The sequence below is a fragment of the Schistocerca piceifrons genome, chromosome 2, assembly GCF_021461385.2.
Source record: "Schistocerca piceifrons isolate TAMUIC-IGC-003096 chromosome 2, iqSchPice1.1, whole genome shotgun sequence".
Lineage (NCBI taxonomy): Eukaryota > Metazoa > Arthropoda > Insecta > Orthoptera > Acrididae > Schistocerca > Schistocerca piceifrons.
The window spans coordinates 540,021,475-540,035,828 of record NC_060139.1 but is presented as its reverse complement, the minus strand read 5'-3'; the positions used below and the strand labels follow the sequence as shown (position 1 = coordinate 540,035,828).

Here is a 14,354-nt window from a genome sequence, read left to right as displayed (position 1 = left end):
GTACTTGATTATCACTCAACATTTTCTCGTCCTTACTCAAAATAACTCTCACCTCAAAAAGAATCGGACTCGCATTTGGGAGTACGACGTTTCAACCCCTCGTCCGGCCATCCTGATTTAGGTTTTCCGTGATTTCCCTAAATCGCTTAAGGCAAATGGTGGTTCCTTCGAAAGGGCAAGGCCGCTTTCCTTGATCATTCTTCCCTAATCCGAGCTTGTGCTCTGCCTCTAATGACCTCGTTGTCGACGGGACGTTAAGCACTAATCTACTACTCCTCCTCCTCCTCCTCCTCAAAGTGAACTGCACGTAGAGCTCTCGTGGAAATCTTGAAATTGATCGACAAAGGATCTTAGTTGCTGAGCATATGGCTTGTACGACCTAAGACTATTTCCAGAATCCTCCTTAGACCGTCCTGGAGTAAAGTTTAGCTTAAAGTGTTTCGATGGACAAGAGTGAATTTTAAAGTTCTCCAAAAATTTCTATTAATATGGCTCTTAAATAATCATTTTACAGTTAGAAATGTTGTAGTGGACCAAATGGGTGTAGTTTTGAACAAGAATTAACACACCTTTCGAGTGAACATATACGTAAAATAGTGTACTAAGTGAACGCGTAATTGCTAGGTGAAATAACAGCATTAACACGGTACTGTGTCTCTACTTTGCGATCAAATAACTCGGCAACAATGTTGAACAAGTGGTACATACAGCGTTCAAGATCTCACCTTGTACATACGGTATCTCTTCTTCCATTTATACTCTTGATAATGTTCTATGGTAACAATAGCGGTTTCTGTGGTAAATTTTTGTCAGCTTAATAAACTTAATATAAGAACTACAAGAGACATGTTTAATGACTACAGCTGTTTCACCTGACATAACCCTTGGTGTAACACGGCAATAGTTTCCTTAGAGCTCAAGAAACGTTTTTAGTATATTCAATAGTATTGTGTAGCATATCCAATTCTTTACATAAACAGGTCTTACTTATTTCATTTGTGGCGATTTTCATTCAAAAAGGGTGACCATTGGAAATCTACTTGCAATGAATATTGTTTAGGGACAATTGCCACATCGCTCGTAAATGCTTCTGCAGTTGTGGCAAAGAACATGGTGAGGTTTCTTAATCATAAGATCTTAGAATCAGGTCTCCCCATCTGACAGTCAGTCGCAAATAGGATGAGTAGTGGGAGATCTCAACGCTCTCAGGTCAAGTGAGGCCAAACTAGCATCACACTTTATCCGTAAAGTCGTGAAACAATCAGGTTTTTTATGGCCAACCGTGGATACTCCTTTCTTTGGGATGTTGACCAACTCGCGCGTCATTGGCTTTAATGTCCTGTTATGTCGTCAAAGCGTTGACCTTTCACGTGAATTTTTGCACTTTATCATCACCTGTGATAACTTTTTTCCAGAAAATAGCTCCCTGCGTTTTCTATTCATAGTTGCGGCAGGCGTCAACGCATCGTTAATTTTGTTCATGAATCCAGATGTGCGGGACAAACTTTGCACACATTTATCTCTTCTTCAGAACATCCCGGAGAATGTCTTGGGCTGTTGATTTGGAGACTGACTGGTCGAATGCACAGTTGTTAGTTCAAGTTGCACCGTAGTTACTGCGCTGATGTCGGCTATAGTCCAGGAATAAATCCGATCTCGGAACTTTTTGTATTGAATTTTAAAAACGATTTAGATTATTTAATTCAGATTTAAATTTTTATGAGTCAAAATAATCTGCCTATTAATATTTACCCGCGTTTAAAAATAATAAGTGGTATTGTACGCACATGAAAAGAATCTGCAATGGAATGTAGTTCGATCAACTGCACAAAAAATATTTTTGGGGAAGAAATGTAGAATTGAGAACGGTGGCTAGTATGTTTTGAAATAAGGTTTAACTGTTAAAACCTTTTTCGAAAATCTTATTGGTGTAAATGGTGTAGAAAAAATCTCTAACCGAAACAACACCGACAAGAAAAGTGTTTCTGAGACTGACAGTGTGATTGGTTAAGAATAGTGCCAGCTATTACGTACCATACGACAAAATACAGACAATTAAATAAAAAGATGTCTACGTTCGAGTAGGATTCTCGCACCGAAGATTCCGTACAACTTAACTATGTAGACAGACAATTCGAGAATCGAAGAGCTCGACTATTTTAGCCTGTTATCGACAATGATACAGGTAAGATACCGGTCCCCGAGATTCTGAGACACTTTAGAAGGCCGGCCGGTGTAGCCGTGCGCTTCTAGGCGCTTCAGTCTGGAACCGCGTGACGCTACGGTCCCAGGTTCGAATCCTGCCTCGGACATGGATGTGTGTGATGTCCTTAGGTTAGTTAGGTTTAAGTAGTTCTAAGTTCTAGGGGACTGATGACCATAGATGTTAAGTCCCATAGTGCTCAGATCCATTTGAACATTTTAGAATGTTTTAACTTCAAGTTTGAAGTTGGGAAATAAATCACAAAGCAAATATATTTTTCAGTGTGATATAGGAGTTTTTTTTAAATTTTTAATTAAGAGTTTTCTAATTTTTTATTTTACTTATGCCGTGAAACCTTTCCTGTAGCCAAATTCCATGATCTTACATCAAGGGGAAGTATCCAATAGGTTTTAATGAGTGAATATCGAGTGTCAATGTATGTGACGTAATTGGCCCTATATTTGATTGCATTCACGTAGAAGCTAAGGGATGACAGACATTAGTAAGAGACACAAATTTCAACTTGATACGTCTACCCCCTCCTGAGAAAACGGATTTTGGACAGTCGAACAGTCGGACAGACAGACAGGCAAACAAAGTGACCTTATCGGGGTTCCGTTTCTACCGATTGAGGTACAGAACTCTAAAAATGTGATGTTTTGCTTTAGAAACATCATATATCGAAGGTACAAGATAAGAGAATCTTATGAAGTTCTGCTGCATCTGGCAATGCGTTAGACTAGTGGACTGAATTTTGCTGTGAGACAATTCTGTGTACTCCTTCATAAAGCTTTGTCAGAAATCTTTACCTGACAATTTATTTTTTCTGTTAAACCTGTGAAACACTTTTAAACTTTCTACCAGAAGGGAAGCCAACTTTTGAAACACATTCTCAGCTATCGGCATTAATTGGGAAACTAAATTAGTCGTGTGTGCTAGAAGCATTTCTCCGTAATTTTTTTCAAATCATGTTTTGAAAAAATTCTCTTCTTAGGCGTTATAGGTGTCTGTTGATCGCTAAAACTGATATTAATCTCCTTTGCAATGTAATCCTTAAGAATATTAAAACGACTGACAGCAATCCTTTCGGTGATTTCCGCTTCCTAAGCACTTGAATCTGCTTGCTTAACTTCGCTATCGGACTACTCGCCTGGACCCTCACCTGTAGGCTTCTTCTTCGACCTTGGCACCGTCCCCTAAAAAGAAATCAAAATTACTTCACACGGTCCATATCGCCCGATTTCTATGCGGTCCATACTACCCCACTTACAGAAACAGGCTTGAGTGAGCAGAATCTCATTATTAGGATAAAATGTACGTTAGACTACCTAAATATCAATATTAGTACGATAATTTTATTTCTTTCCTTTAAAAGGATAAGACAATACGAAAATTACAACGTTCACTAGCTTGGACAGCAGCAAAGGGGTATCGTGCCAAATACTGTCCCATTGGCGCATTAGATCGTTCGCCGGTCACCAGGCTCAGTTCGAATCGAGACTCATCACTGAATACAATTCTACTCCAGTGAGTGAGCTTACAAGCCGCAGACATTTCTGCGGATGCCATGGACAGCGGTGGGATACCAACCCGACTGTCACCCACTAGACAGCCCGACAACCAGGAGTGATGGTTTGCGGCACCATTTCTTTCATATTAAGACCCCTTTGGTTTTAATCCGCAGAACTCTTATAGCACAGTGATACGTCGACAATATCCTAGGCCCCGTTTTGTTGCTCTCCGTGGCAAGCCATCGTGGGCCTACATTTGTGCAAGGTAATACCCGCCCGCACACGACAAGAGATTCTACTGCTTGTCTTCGTGCTTGTCAAACCCTACCTTGGCCAGCAAGGTCACCGGATCTTTCCGAAATTGAGAACATGTGGAGCATTATGGGTAGGGCCGTGTGGAGTGGCCGCGCGGTTTGAGGCGCCATGTCACGGACTGCGCGGAGCCTCCCTCCGGAGGTTCATCTGCATCTACATCTACAGCTACATGGGTACTCTGCAAATCACATTTAAGTGCCTGTCAGAGGGTTCATCGAACCACCTTCACAATTCTCTAGTATTCCAATATCGTATAGTGCGGAAAGAATGAATACCTGTATCTTTCCGTACGAGCTCTGATTTCCCTTATTTTACCTTGGCCATCGTTCCTCCCTATGCATGTCGGTGTCAACAAAATATTTTCGCATTCGGAGGAGAAAGTTGGCGACTGGAATTTCGTGAGAAGATTCCGTCGCAACGAAAAACGCCTTTCTTTTAATGATGTCCAGTCCAAATCCTGTATCATTTCTGTGACACCCGCTCCCATATTTCGCGATAATACAAAACGTGCTGCCTTTCTTTGAACTTTTTCGATATACTCCGTCAGTCCTATCTGGTAAGGGTGCCACACCGCGCAGCAGTATTCTAAAAAAGGACGGACAAGCGTCGTGTAGGCAGACTTTACGGCTTTTAGCTTAGACTGATTTATCGTGTAGCCGAAGTTTAACGAGTTACTTTTAGCACTCATGTGGATGACGTCACACTTTTCGTTATGTAGGGTCAACTACCACTTTTCGCACCATTCAGATATCTTTTCTAAATCGTTTTGCAGTTCGTTTTGGTCTTCTGATGACTTTATTAGTCGACAAACGACAGCGTCATCTGCAAACAACTGAAGACGGCTGCTCCTATTGTCTCCAAAATCGTTTATATAGATAAGGAACAACAAAGAGCCTATAACACTACCTTGGGGAACGCCAGAAATCACTTCTGTTTCACTCGACGACTTTCCGTCAGTTACTACGAACTGTGACCTCTCTGAGAGGAAATCACAAATCCAGTCACATAACTGAGACGATATTCTATAAGCACGCAATTTCACTACGAGCCACTTGTGTGGTACAGTGTCAAAAGCCTTCCGGAAATCCAGAAATACGGAATCGATCTGAAATCCCTTGTCAATAGCACTCAACACTAAAGAGCTAGTTGAGTTTCACAGGAACGATGTTTTCTAAACCCATGTTGACTGTGTGTCAATAGACCGGTTTCTTCGGCGTAATCAATAATGTTCGAACACAATATATGTTCCAAAATCCTGCTGCATATCGGCGTTAACGATACGGGCCTGTAATTTAGTGGATTACTCCTACTATCCTTCTTGGATATTGGTGTGACCTGAGCAACTTTCCAGTCTTTGGGTACGGATCTTTCGTCGAGCGAACGGTTGTACATGATTGTTAAGGTTCGAGTGCTCCCTTAGGCATGGGTGTGTGTGTTCTTCTTTGCATAAGTTAGTTTAAGTAGTGTGTAAGTCTAGGGACCGATGACTCAGCAGTTTGATCCCTTAGAAATTCACACACATTTGAACATTATAGGCAGAACCTTCTAATCAGCTCGGGATCTTAATGATCTAACGCATCACTCAAACAGAATTTGGCACGATACCCCAAAGAAAGCAGGTGTTGACAGATGTGAAAATTACCGAACAATCAGTTTAGTAAGCCACAGCTGCAAAATACTAACGCGAATTCTTTACAGACGCATGGAAAAACTAGTAGAAGCCGACCTCGGTGAAGCTCAGTTTGGATTCCGTAGAAATATTGGAACACGTGAGGCAATACTGACCCTACGACTTATCTTAGAAGCTAGATTAAGAAAAGGCAAACCTACGTTTCTAGCATTTGTAGACTTAGAGACAGCTTTTGACAATGTGGTGTGGAATACTCTCTTTCAAATTCTGAAGATGGCAGGGGTAAAATACAGGGAGCGAAAGGCTATTTACAATTTGTACAGAAACCAGATGGCAGTTATAACAGTCGAGGCACATGAAAGGGAAGCAGTGGTTGGGAAGGGAGTGAGACAGGGTTGTAGCCTATCCCCGATGTTATTCAATCTGTATATTGAGCAAGCAGTGAAGGAAACAAAAGAAAAATTCGGAGTTGGTATTAAAATCCATGGAGAAGAAATAAAAACTTTTAGGTTTGCCGCTGACATTGTAATTCTGTCAGAGACAGCAAAGGACCTGGAAGAGCAGTTGAACGGAATGGATAGTGTCTTGAAAGGAGGATATAAGATGAACATCAACAGAAGCAAAACGAGGATAATGGAATGTAGTCGAATTAAGTCGGGCGATGCTGAGGGAATTAGATTAGGAAATGAGAGGCTTAAAGTAGTAAAGGAGTTTTGCTATTTGGGAAGCAAAATAACTGATGATGGTCGAAGTAGGGAGGATATAAAATGTAGACTGGCAATGGCAAGAAAGCGTTTCTGAAGAAGAGAAATTTGTTAACATCATGTATAGATTTAAGTGTCAGGAAGTGGTTTCTGAAAGTATTTGTATGGAGTGCAGCCACGTATGGAAGTGAAACATGGACCATAAATACTTTGGACAAGAAGAGAATAGAAGCTTTCGAAATGTGGTGCTACAGAAGAATGCTGAAGATTAGATGGGTAGAACACATAACTAATGAGGAGGTATTGAATAGGATTGGTGAGAAGAAAAGTTTGTGGCACAACTTGACTAGAAGAAAGGATTGGTTGGTAGGACATATTCTGAGGCATCAAGGGATCACCAATTTAGTATTGGAGGGCAGCGTGGAGGGCAAAAATCGTAGAGGGAGACCAAGAGATGAATACACTAAGCAGATTCAAAAGGATGTAGGTTGCAATAGGTAGTGGGAGATGAAGAAGCTTGCACAGGATAGAGTAGCATTGAGAGCTGCATCAAACCAGTCTCAGGACTGAAGACCACAACAACAACAACAACAACAACCCGCTCAGGAGAACGTCCAACATCTCTATCAATCAATGGCACGCCGAAGAACTGCTCGCCTAAGGGCCAGTCGTGGACGAACGCATTACTGACTTGCTCAGTTTGTAAGCTCTTTCTGCTGAATAAATCATCTAATTTTCCTGAAATTGTAATCGTATGTTTGTGTAAACGTTAACGTCACATCTACAGATTTCCGTCCTATTCGGATAATTCCTTCGTGGTGCGTCGTTCCTTTTTTCCTTTTTTTAATGCAGGATGGTCAACATTTTATTTCGTGGAGGTTAACTTGTTAGCAGCAAACTGTTTGAGCTCTTTGACGCCGCTCCACGTCGAGCTATTACGCGAGGCTGGCACGCAAGGCAGAGAGGCGCCCCCACTATCTGCCCCCTGCAGCCTTGTCTACCAGCGGCTGCTGACAGCTGCCGGCGGCCCCGCCGCGCTCCTGTACTTCCGCGGCGCCTGCCTGCGCCGCCTTCAGTTGCCACCTCGCCTGGGAGGCTCCTTAATCTCGCGCAGAGGCTTTTCGGCCCTTTGGCTCCGCCGCAGCCCGCCGCGACGAGGGCCGCTGTGAATGCGCAGAGCGAGTGCGTTCTTCACGCTGCGCGGCTACTCGGCGGCTGCAAAGCGGTTAGCGAAAACGCTGAGTAGCGCCGGCCCCGTCTAATGCCGTAATCTGCGCAGCCGCTGAGGGGCTTCTAAGCCGCCGGCGGACAACTTGTACTCGGCTCACATCGTTTGCCGCGGGCGACCTCAGCATCAGGGCTCTGAGCCACTGAACTTGACGTGACATTACGCACAGCTGTATTAGTCGACCACAATATTATTGCACCTGGCAGTGAAAGCGCTTTCTTCGGCATATCATGAGATTGTATCGTGTTATCTCACACGCTAAACCAGTTAATAGTAGTGGGTGGTTGTAATTAAAGTGCAGCTCCTCACGGAGGTCAAGTGTGGGCTGTGATTATCGCTTCAGAGCGAAACTAGGAATATATGCTAGTGTGCTAACGCGGAATTATTTAAGCTGGAAAAAAAATTAGTTCCAATTTTGGCCACCAGGTGCAAATTGACGCTGTACAGCATACCGTCAATGTCTCCGGTGCTCATTTTCAACACACTGTGGAGGTAGCAGTTAATAATAAAATCAACAATATGCATATCTCACCTGTTTGACATTTCTGACCACATCCCGCTCCTAATACATTACATATGGCAACATTTCTAATAGTCTATCTTTCATTCACAGTTCCAGATTTGTACCTGGCGGCCAAAATCGGAATTTTTTTCGTCGTTAATCAGTTCTGCGTTGAAGCATTAGAAGACACCGCTGTCATACAACAATTACAGCCCACACTGGACCTCTGTGAGTAGTTGTACTTTAATTATAACCAGCCGGTGTATCCACAACTGCCCTGAAACCATTCACAGTGCGCCGGCCGCGGTGGTCTCGCGGTTCTAGGCGCTCAGTCCGGAACCGCGCGACTGCTACGGTCGCAGGTTCGAATCCTGCCTCGGGCATGGATGTGTGTGATGTCCTTAGGTTAGCTAGGTTTAAGTAGTTCTAAGTTCTAGGGGACTGATGACCACAGATGTTAAGTCCCATAGTGCTCAGAGCCATTTGAACCATTCACAGTGCAATGCATTTCCCTTCGTCACCACTGCAATTGTTTGCTGTAACGCCAGCTTATGTTTCTGGTAAAGGCCACAGGAGGCCAAGTATTATAACAACGTTGTCGAGTAGTATGACGCTCCTGTCAGAACTTCGGCTCTTGCGATGGACAGTGTTTGCCAACTGCGGTCTGGAGACTAACTTTTCATGACCCATCTGTTCAAAATGAGCTCTTATTGACGTGGGGCTACTAGGGTATCATACTCTGTCTGATCAAAAGCCTACGGAAACCCATATCTCATACGAAATTGACGACTAGATGTCACGAGAGGCGACCTGCAGCTACATAGGTGTGACGTATTGTGTTTTCAGTAGTAGTAACAGCAGAATGGGTCGATCAGGAGAATGCAGCGAACTCAAACATGGATTAGTCATTGGCTGTCTCCTGAGTAACGTATCCATCAGGGACAGTTCAATCCTATTAAAGCTTCGCAGTTCGACTGTTGGTGATGTCGCTGTGAAGTTGAAACGCGAAGGAACAACCGCAACTAAACCACGAGCAGGCGCACCAAGTGTACTGACGAATAGGAACCGTCGAGCATTGTAGAGGGTGGTCGTAAAAAATCGCATGATATCAGCGGCGGCAATCACTCGTGAGTTCCAAAGTGCTACCACCAGTCTCTATATCGCAACAACTGTGCGCAGGGAATTAAAAAGAATGGCGTGCAATGGCCGAGCAGCTCTTCATGAAGCACAGGTTTCTTTGGTCCAAGTTCTCTCAGACTGGGTTTTGTGGAAAACTACTGCTCCACCAGAAGTCAATAAGTGCCCCGCGAATTACTACTGATAACATGGCGGCCTTTTTCCGACATTTTGACAATACTAATTAATTTGTTAAAATTTTAATATGATTTGTCTGTTATTAGTTATAAGTTAAAATTGAAGTAATCGCTGGATAAAACAAGTTTTACTCATCTTTTTTTTAAATTGTTAACCTAGAAAAGAAGCAAATTGCAAAGAGAGAGTAAATACACAATTCTGAAGACTGCAACACACTTGAATCAGAGGTAGATTGGTTTGGCAAAGTCTACAAGGGACATGTTACGGCATAAAGTCAAGCGCCGGCACGCTAGTCTGGAACGATAGAGAAGAGAATGCTGTGAGAAGAAGTCAGCCAACCGCACACTGACTGACCTCCCTTCCAGGAAGACAACGCGACAGCAGCGGCCCCTGCGTGAAGAAAACATAAGCGCCGCGTCCGACTAGTGGCGGCCCACTTCGCTAGCAGCTTCAAGATTAGCCACTTGGACAGTAGCGTCATTAGCCACGTCGTTAGCGAATCTCTATCTAGCACAGACTTGGATTTGTCTGTTCTGAAGAACATTGATTATTTTGTGTGTCGCCCTTTGCTTGCGAACCATTTATCAATATTAAGTATCGCCTCTTGTCTATTTCTAATGAAACTCATTAATATCAGTTGTTTGATTGCTTGTCTAGCGAACAGAGTAGGCAGGATTCCTAGACACAACAGGACAAATGAGTCGGGAGTGACCATCGTCTCAATAGGTCGCCCTCGAAAATACATAACCGTGGATGGTTGGGTGTTGACTACCCTCATCGTGCCAGAAATTGATACTAAATCTGCATGCCAAAAGACAGAGTCTGCTCTGTCTTGGATGTCCCCTTGAATCTCTGATCAACTGTTAAATTTCGGAACGTAAGCAAGTTTAGATGCAACGGACCGTTGAAAACGCTCTAGTGCTTTCCTTCCCAGTTAGCCTATGCTGCCAGATAATCTCCTTATAGTTGATGACTCGGAGCACTGAATCCTGCATACGGCAGTGTCTCCTGCCGGTCGCTAATCATTCAGCCACCGTATGATCGGGTAAACCTCAGACTGTCCAGGCACATAAACGTGACCACTGTTTATTTTCGACGTCAAAGTGCAGTAACCACTCACAGACGTCAGGTGACGTCCCTAGCCGTGGAGGGTACATGAATCGTGTCGGTGGGATGCCGAAAACCATGCAGTCGTTGTCGTGAAGTAGAGACGGGGCAAGTTATGTGCCGACAAAAGGGAATAATTATTGGCTTTCGGGCGAGATATGGAAGCATTTCCGAACCGGCTAAGTCTTTAAACTTTTCGCATGATGCCGTTATTAAAGTACACGGTGCATGGTAAAATGATGCTACCAAAACCGGCGCCGAGGCAGCTGTGTGCATCATGGGTCATAGATTAACGGGGTGAACGACAGCTGTGAAGATGGGTTCGGGTAAATAGACCTACAACTGTTTAGCAGCTGACCACCCAGATGAAACAAGATGCTACCACCAGTGTCTTCTCACCGACCGTTCAGCGAATATTGCTCCGTATGACCCTACGTGGCAGGCATCTGATTCATGCACACTTACTGAATGCTGTGCATCAGCAACGAAGGCTGGAGTTTTCACACCAATAGAGCAACTGGACGTCCGCTGAGTTGCGACAGGTGGCCTTTTGACATGGCTCACGTTTTATGTTCCATCGGGGCGTGGCGTGTACGGCGTGAAACGTCTGAAAGCGAACACCTTGCAACAGTTATGGTCTGGGGTTGTTTTCGTGGTATTCACCGGGTGATCGGGAAGATACAATGGATCAAAACGAGTATGTACTAGGGTTGGAACTTTAATAGTGGCAACTATTTATTTACAGCTCGTACAAAATAGATACGTTCAAATGGCTCTGAGCACTATGGGACTTAACATCTGAGGTCATCAGTCCCATAAAACTTAGAACTACTTAAACCTAACTAACCTAAGGACATCCCACACATCCATGCCCGAGGCAGGATTCGAACCTGCGACCGTAGCAGTCGCGCAGTTCCCGACTGAAGTGCCTAGAACCGCTCGGCCACACTGAAAATAGATACGTGTTTCAAAGTTTTACTGGCCTTCAGAGTAGTTATCAGCATTGTGTATAACCCGTTGCCAGCTATGTGGAAGTCGTAGGATACTCTTAGCAGTGCCAGTTGTGTTGAAAGTTCTAGCACCGCGATTTATTGCCCAACGAATTTGTAGCAGTTCTGAAGCGAATGCCGTGAACTTACGATGGATTAGGTCAGGGGAGTGCAGTAGGTGGTATAGCACATAGCAGTCCCATCAGTCAAACAAATCAGTAACAGGTTGCACTGTAAGTGCTTGAGCATTGTCCTGCAAAATGATGGTCAGGTCCTACAGAAAGTGTCATCACTTCTGTCTCTATACTGTTCATTTTTGGAAGACAGCTTACAACCAGCTTAGAGACAGAAGTGATGACACCGTCATCGCCGTCTCGCAGTTTGTATCATTTGTTAATTGATTCCTCACCAATTTTAACTGTATTTTAAGCATCGCGTAGCAAGACTCGACTATGGTGTGCCTAAAGAAAATGTAATTTCATATCCAGCGGGATAGAAAACAATGAAAATGCCTACATTCTGCTCCTGAGTCTGACGAGTCGTAAGGCTTCGACGTGATAACGATTTCGCGGAACGCTTTTGAGATCGCTAGATTGAGGAGGCCATTGGCAGCCTGCTGGGTGCTTGAGTCGTCGGCGTATGGATCAGAGTTGATGAATCCAGAGTGTTAAGTGTAATTTCTTATAGCGAAGAAACTTCTACCAGCCAAGATCGCATTCAGTACTATTTATTGTTAATGGCCAGTTCCAAAGTTAAGACTGTCATCTGCTGAGTTAAAAAAATCTTGTTTTTATTTGTCCTGCTTCATTATAAGTGTATGATACATGCCATTTTGACGTTATACTAGGTATTATGTTGCAAATTTCACACAGGTTTGTGAAAAATAAAATCATTCTTGTCAGAAATAAGAACAATACAGTTAAAAAGTTCCTTGTATAACTAAAGATATCACACATATAACATTCCACTCATGCTTGTTAGATGTTGAACTGCGTAAGAGTGATTAGATTTTTTTGAAGATCAGAAGATGACAGTCTGTGGGTTGAAAATAATCATGAAGAATAAATTGTACTGAATGCGATGTTATATATTAATAGTTTTACCAGAGTGTCGCTGTTTTCTGGTTGGAGATTTCATGATTCACCGTGATTCGCGAAGAGTTTCTTCCAGTACAGAAAGCGGAAACAGTTGCGAACATCATCCTGCTGCTCGAGTGTGAATTCTGCATTTCTAGCTTTCCGGTTTGTCTAGACCACTGTTGCCCTTAGGAAGAGGCGGCTTACATCAGAGCGTATTCCGGTTGATGTTGTGGAGATTATGGTCGGAAACAGCTAAGAGCCGCTTGGATGCGGTTTTGCGAACTGCTAGCGGCGTAATTATTCCAGTCCAGTGGCGGCATCTCGGAATCTTCCTGAGACTAGTTAGACAGCTACAGGGCCTTTAATCATTGACTGCAGTAGTGAGAAGTTTTATCCCTCTCGCACCAGTTAAAGCGAGGCTGGCGGCCTTTATTTAGACTGATTTTACAAGTGCACCAGTGCAAAGAATTAATTCGAGTCTGCCAACAAACGTTTCCTGGTAAAACTGCGGATCAGCAGGTCACGCTGTTTGTTTCGCGAGTCACACAGTAAGAGAGATTGGATTCTGGCCGAAAAATGGAATATTGTATGGGAAAACATAAATTTCATGATACATACCGGGCGGTTATAATTAAAATGCAGTTATTCACGGATATGTCCAGAGTGGGCTGTAATTATCGTATGCCAGCCAAACGTGGTATATATGCCAATGCATAAATGCGGAACACATTTAGCTCGAAAAAAATTATTTCCAATTTTGGCCATCAGGTGCATATCTGGCGCTGTGAATGCAAGAACGTGATGACTGGGTGTTGTGTGATGTCCTTAGGTTAGTTAGGTTTAAGTAGTTCTAAGTTCTAGGGGACTGATGACCATAGATGTTAAGTCCCATAGTGCTCAGAGCCATTTGAACCATTGTTTTGAATGCAAGAATGATATATAAAAATGTTTCTTTATGTAATGGGTTAGGAATGGTACCTGAGAATAGTAAAGGCCAGACAAGTGAGAAAGGTATAATGTTGACTCCATTGTTATCTGATGTTTACTCAGTTTGCTCAGTATGAGAAGTCGAAACTTCAACGAGACGCTGCATCAGTAAAATGACGGGTCAACAGTTGCTCTCAGCACAGTTTCGGTGATATTTGAGCAACGTTTTCCTTCAGATAAAGTTGCGACCGAACGTGTTCCTGGTAAACGCGTTCTTTTAGATATCGCCAGAGCCAAAAATTACGTCGATTCAGATATCTCATCTTCTTCGTCATGCATCTCTAAAGCATCTGCAAGTAACACGTTCGTGGAAGGCTGCATTAAGCAGAACTTTCATTGGGTGAACGATATCAGGTGTTGCCCTATTTAGCATGGAAACAGTGGTTACCACACAGTTGTGCCCTTCCAAAGCAGGAATCACATCTCCGCAAGGAGGTCTCAAGAACGTGCAGACGTCACGGTACACCTTACAGGCCCTCTGTGTGTATTCTCTTCAAGAAGAACGGAACTAGAGTTACCGTGCTTCTGAATCCACACCACACAGGCGCATAAGGCGAGTGCTAAACACAGTTCAACAGTACCTCAAAATCGACGTTCTGTCTATTCACTGCACCCTGTAGTGTAAAATGTCCGTCTCCACTACAGAAAATATTGCCAGGTCATATGTCAACATCTCCGATTCGTGCCAGAAGCCGAAGAGGAAGTTCAGAACGTTGCTACGGATCATGTGGTTTCAGTTGCTGCGCCATCTGTACAGGTAGCAGAGTTAACAGACTTACCACGAC

The 14,354-nt window shown here is 43.5% G+C and overlaps 1 protein-coding gene across 1 annotated transcript in view; it reads left to right on the top strand.

Moving 5' to 3' along the window:
- Positions 1 to 8,284, top strand: part of LOC124775562 — a 131,351-nt gene extending 123,067 nt beyond the window's left edge. The window contains exon 3 of the mRNA XM_047250392.1: positions 8,205 to 8,284. Within this exon, the coding sequence (XP_047106348.1) occupies positions 8,205 to 8,276 (72 nt within the window). The 3' untranslated portion in view covers positions 8,277 to 8,284. The remainder of the gene's footprint in view (positions 1 to 8,204) is intronic.
- Positions 8,285 to 14,354: the final 6,070 nt, after the last annotated feature.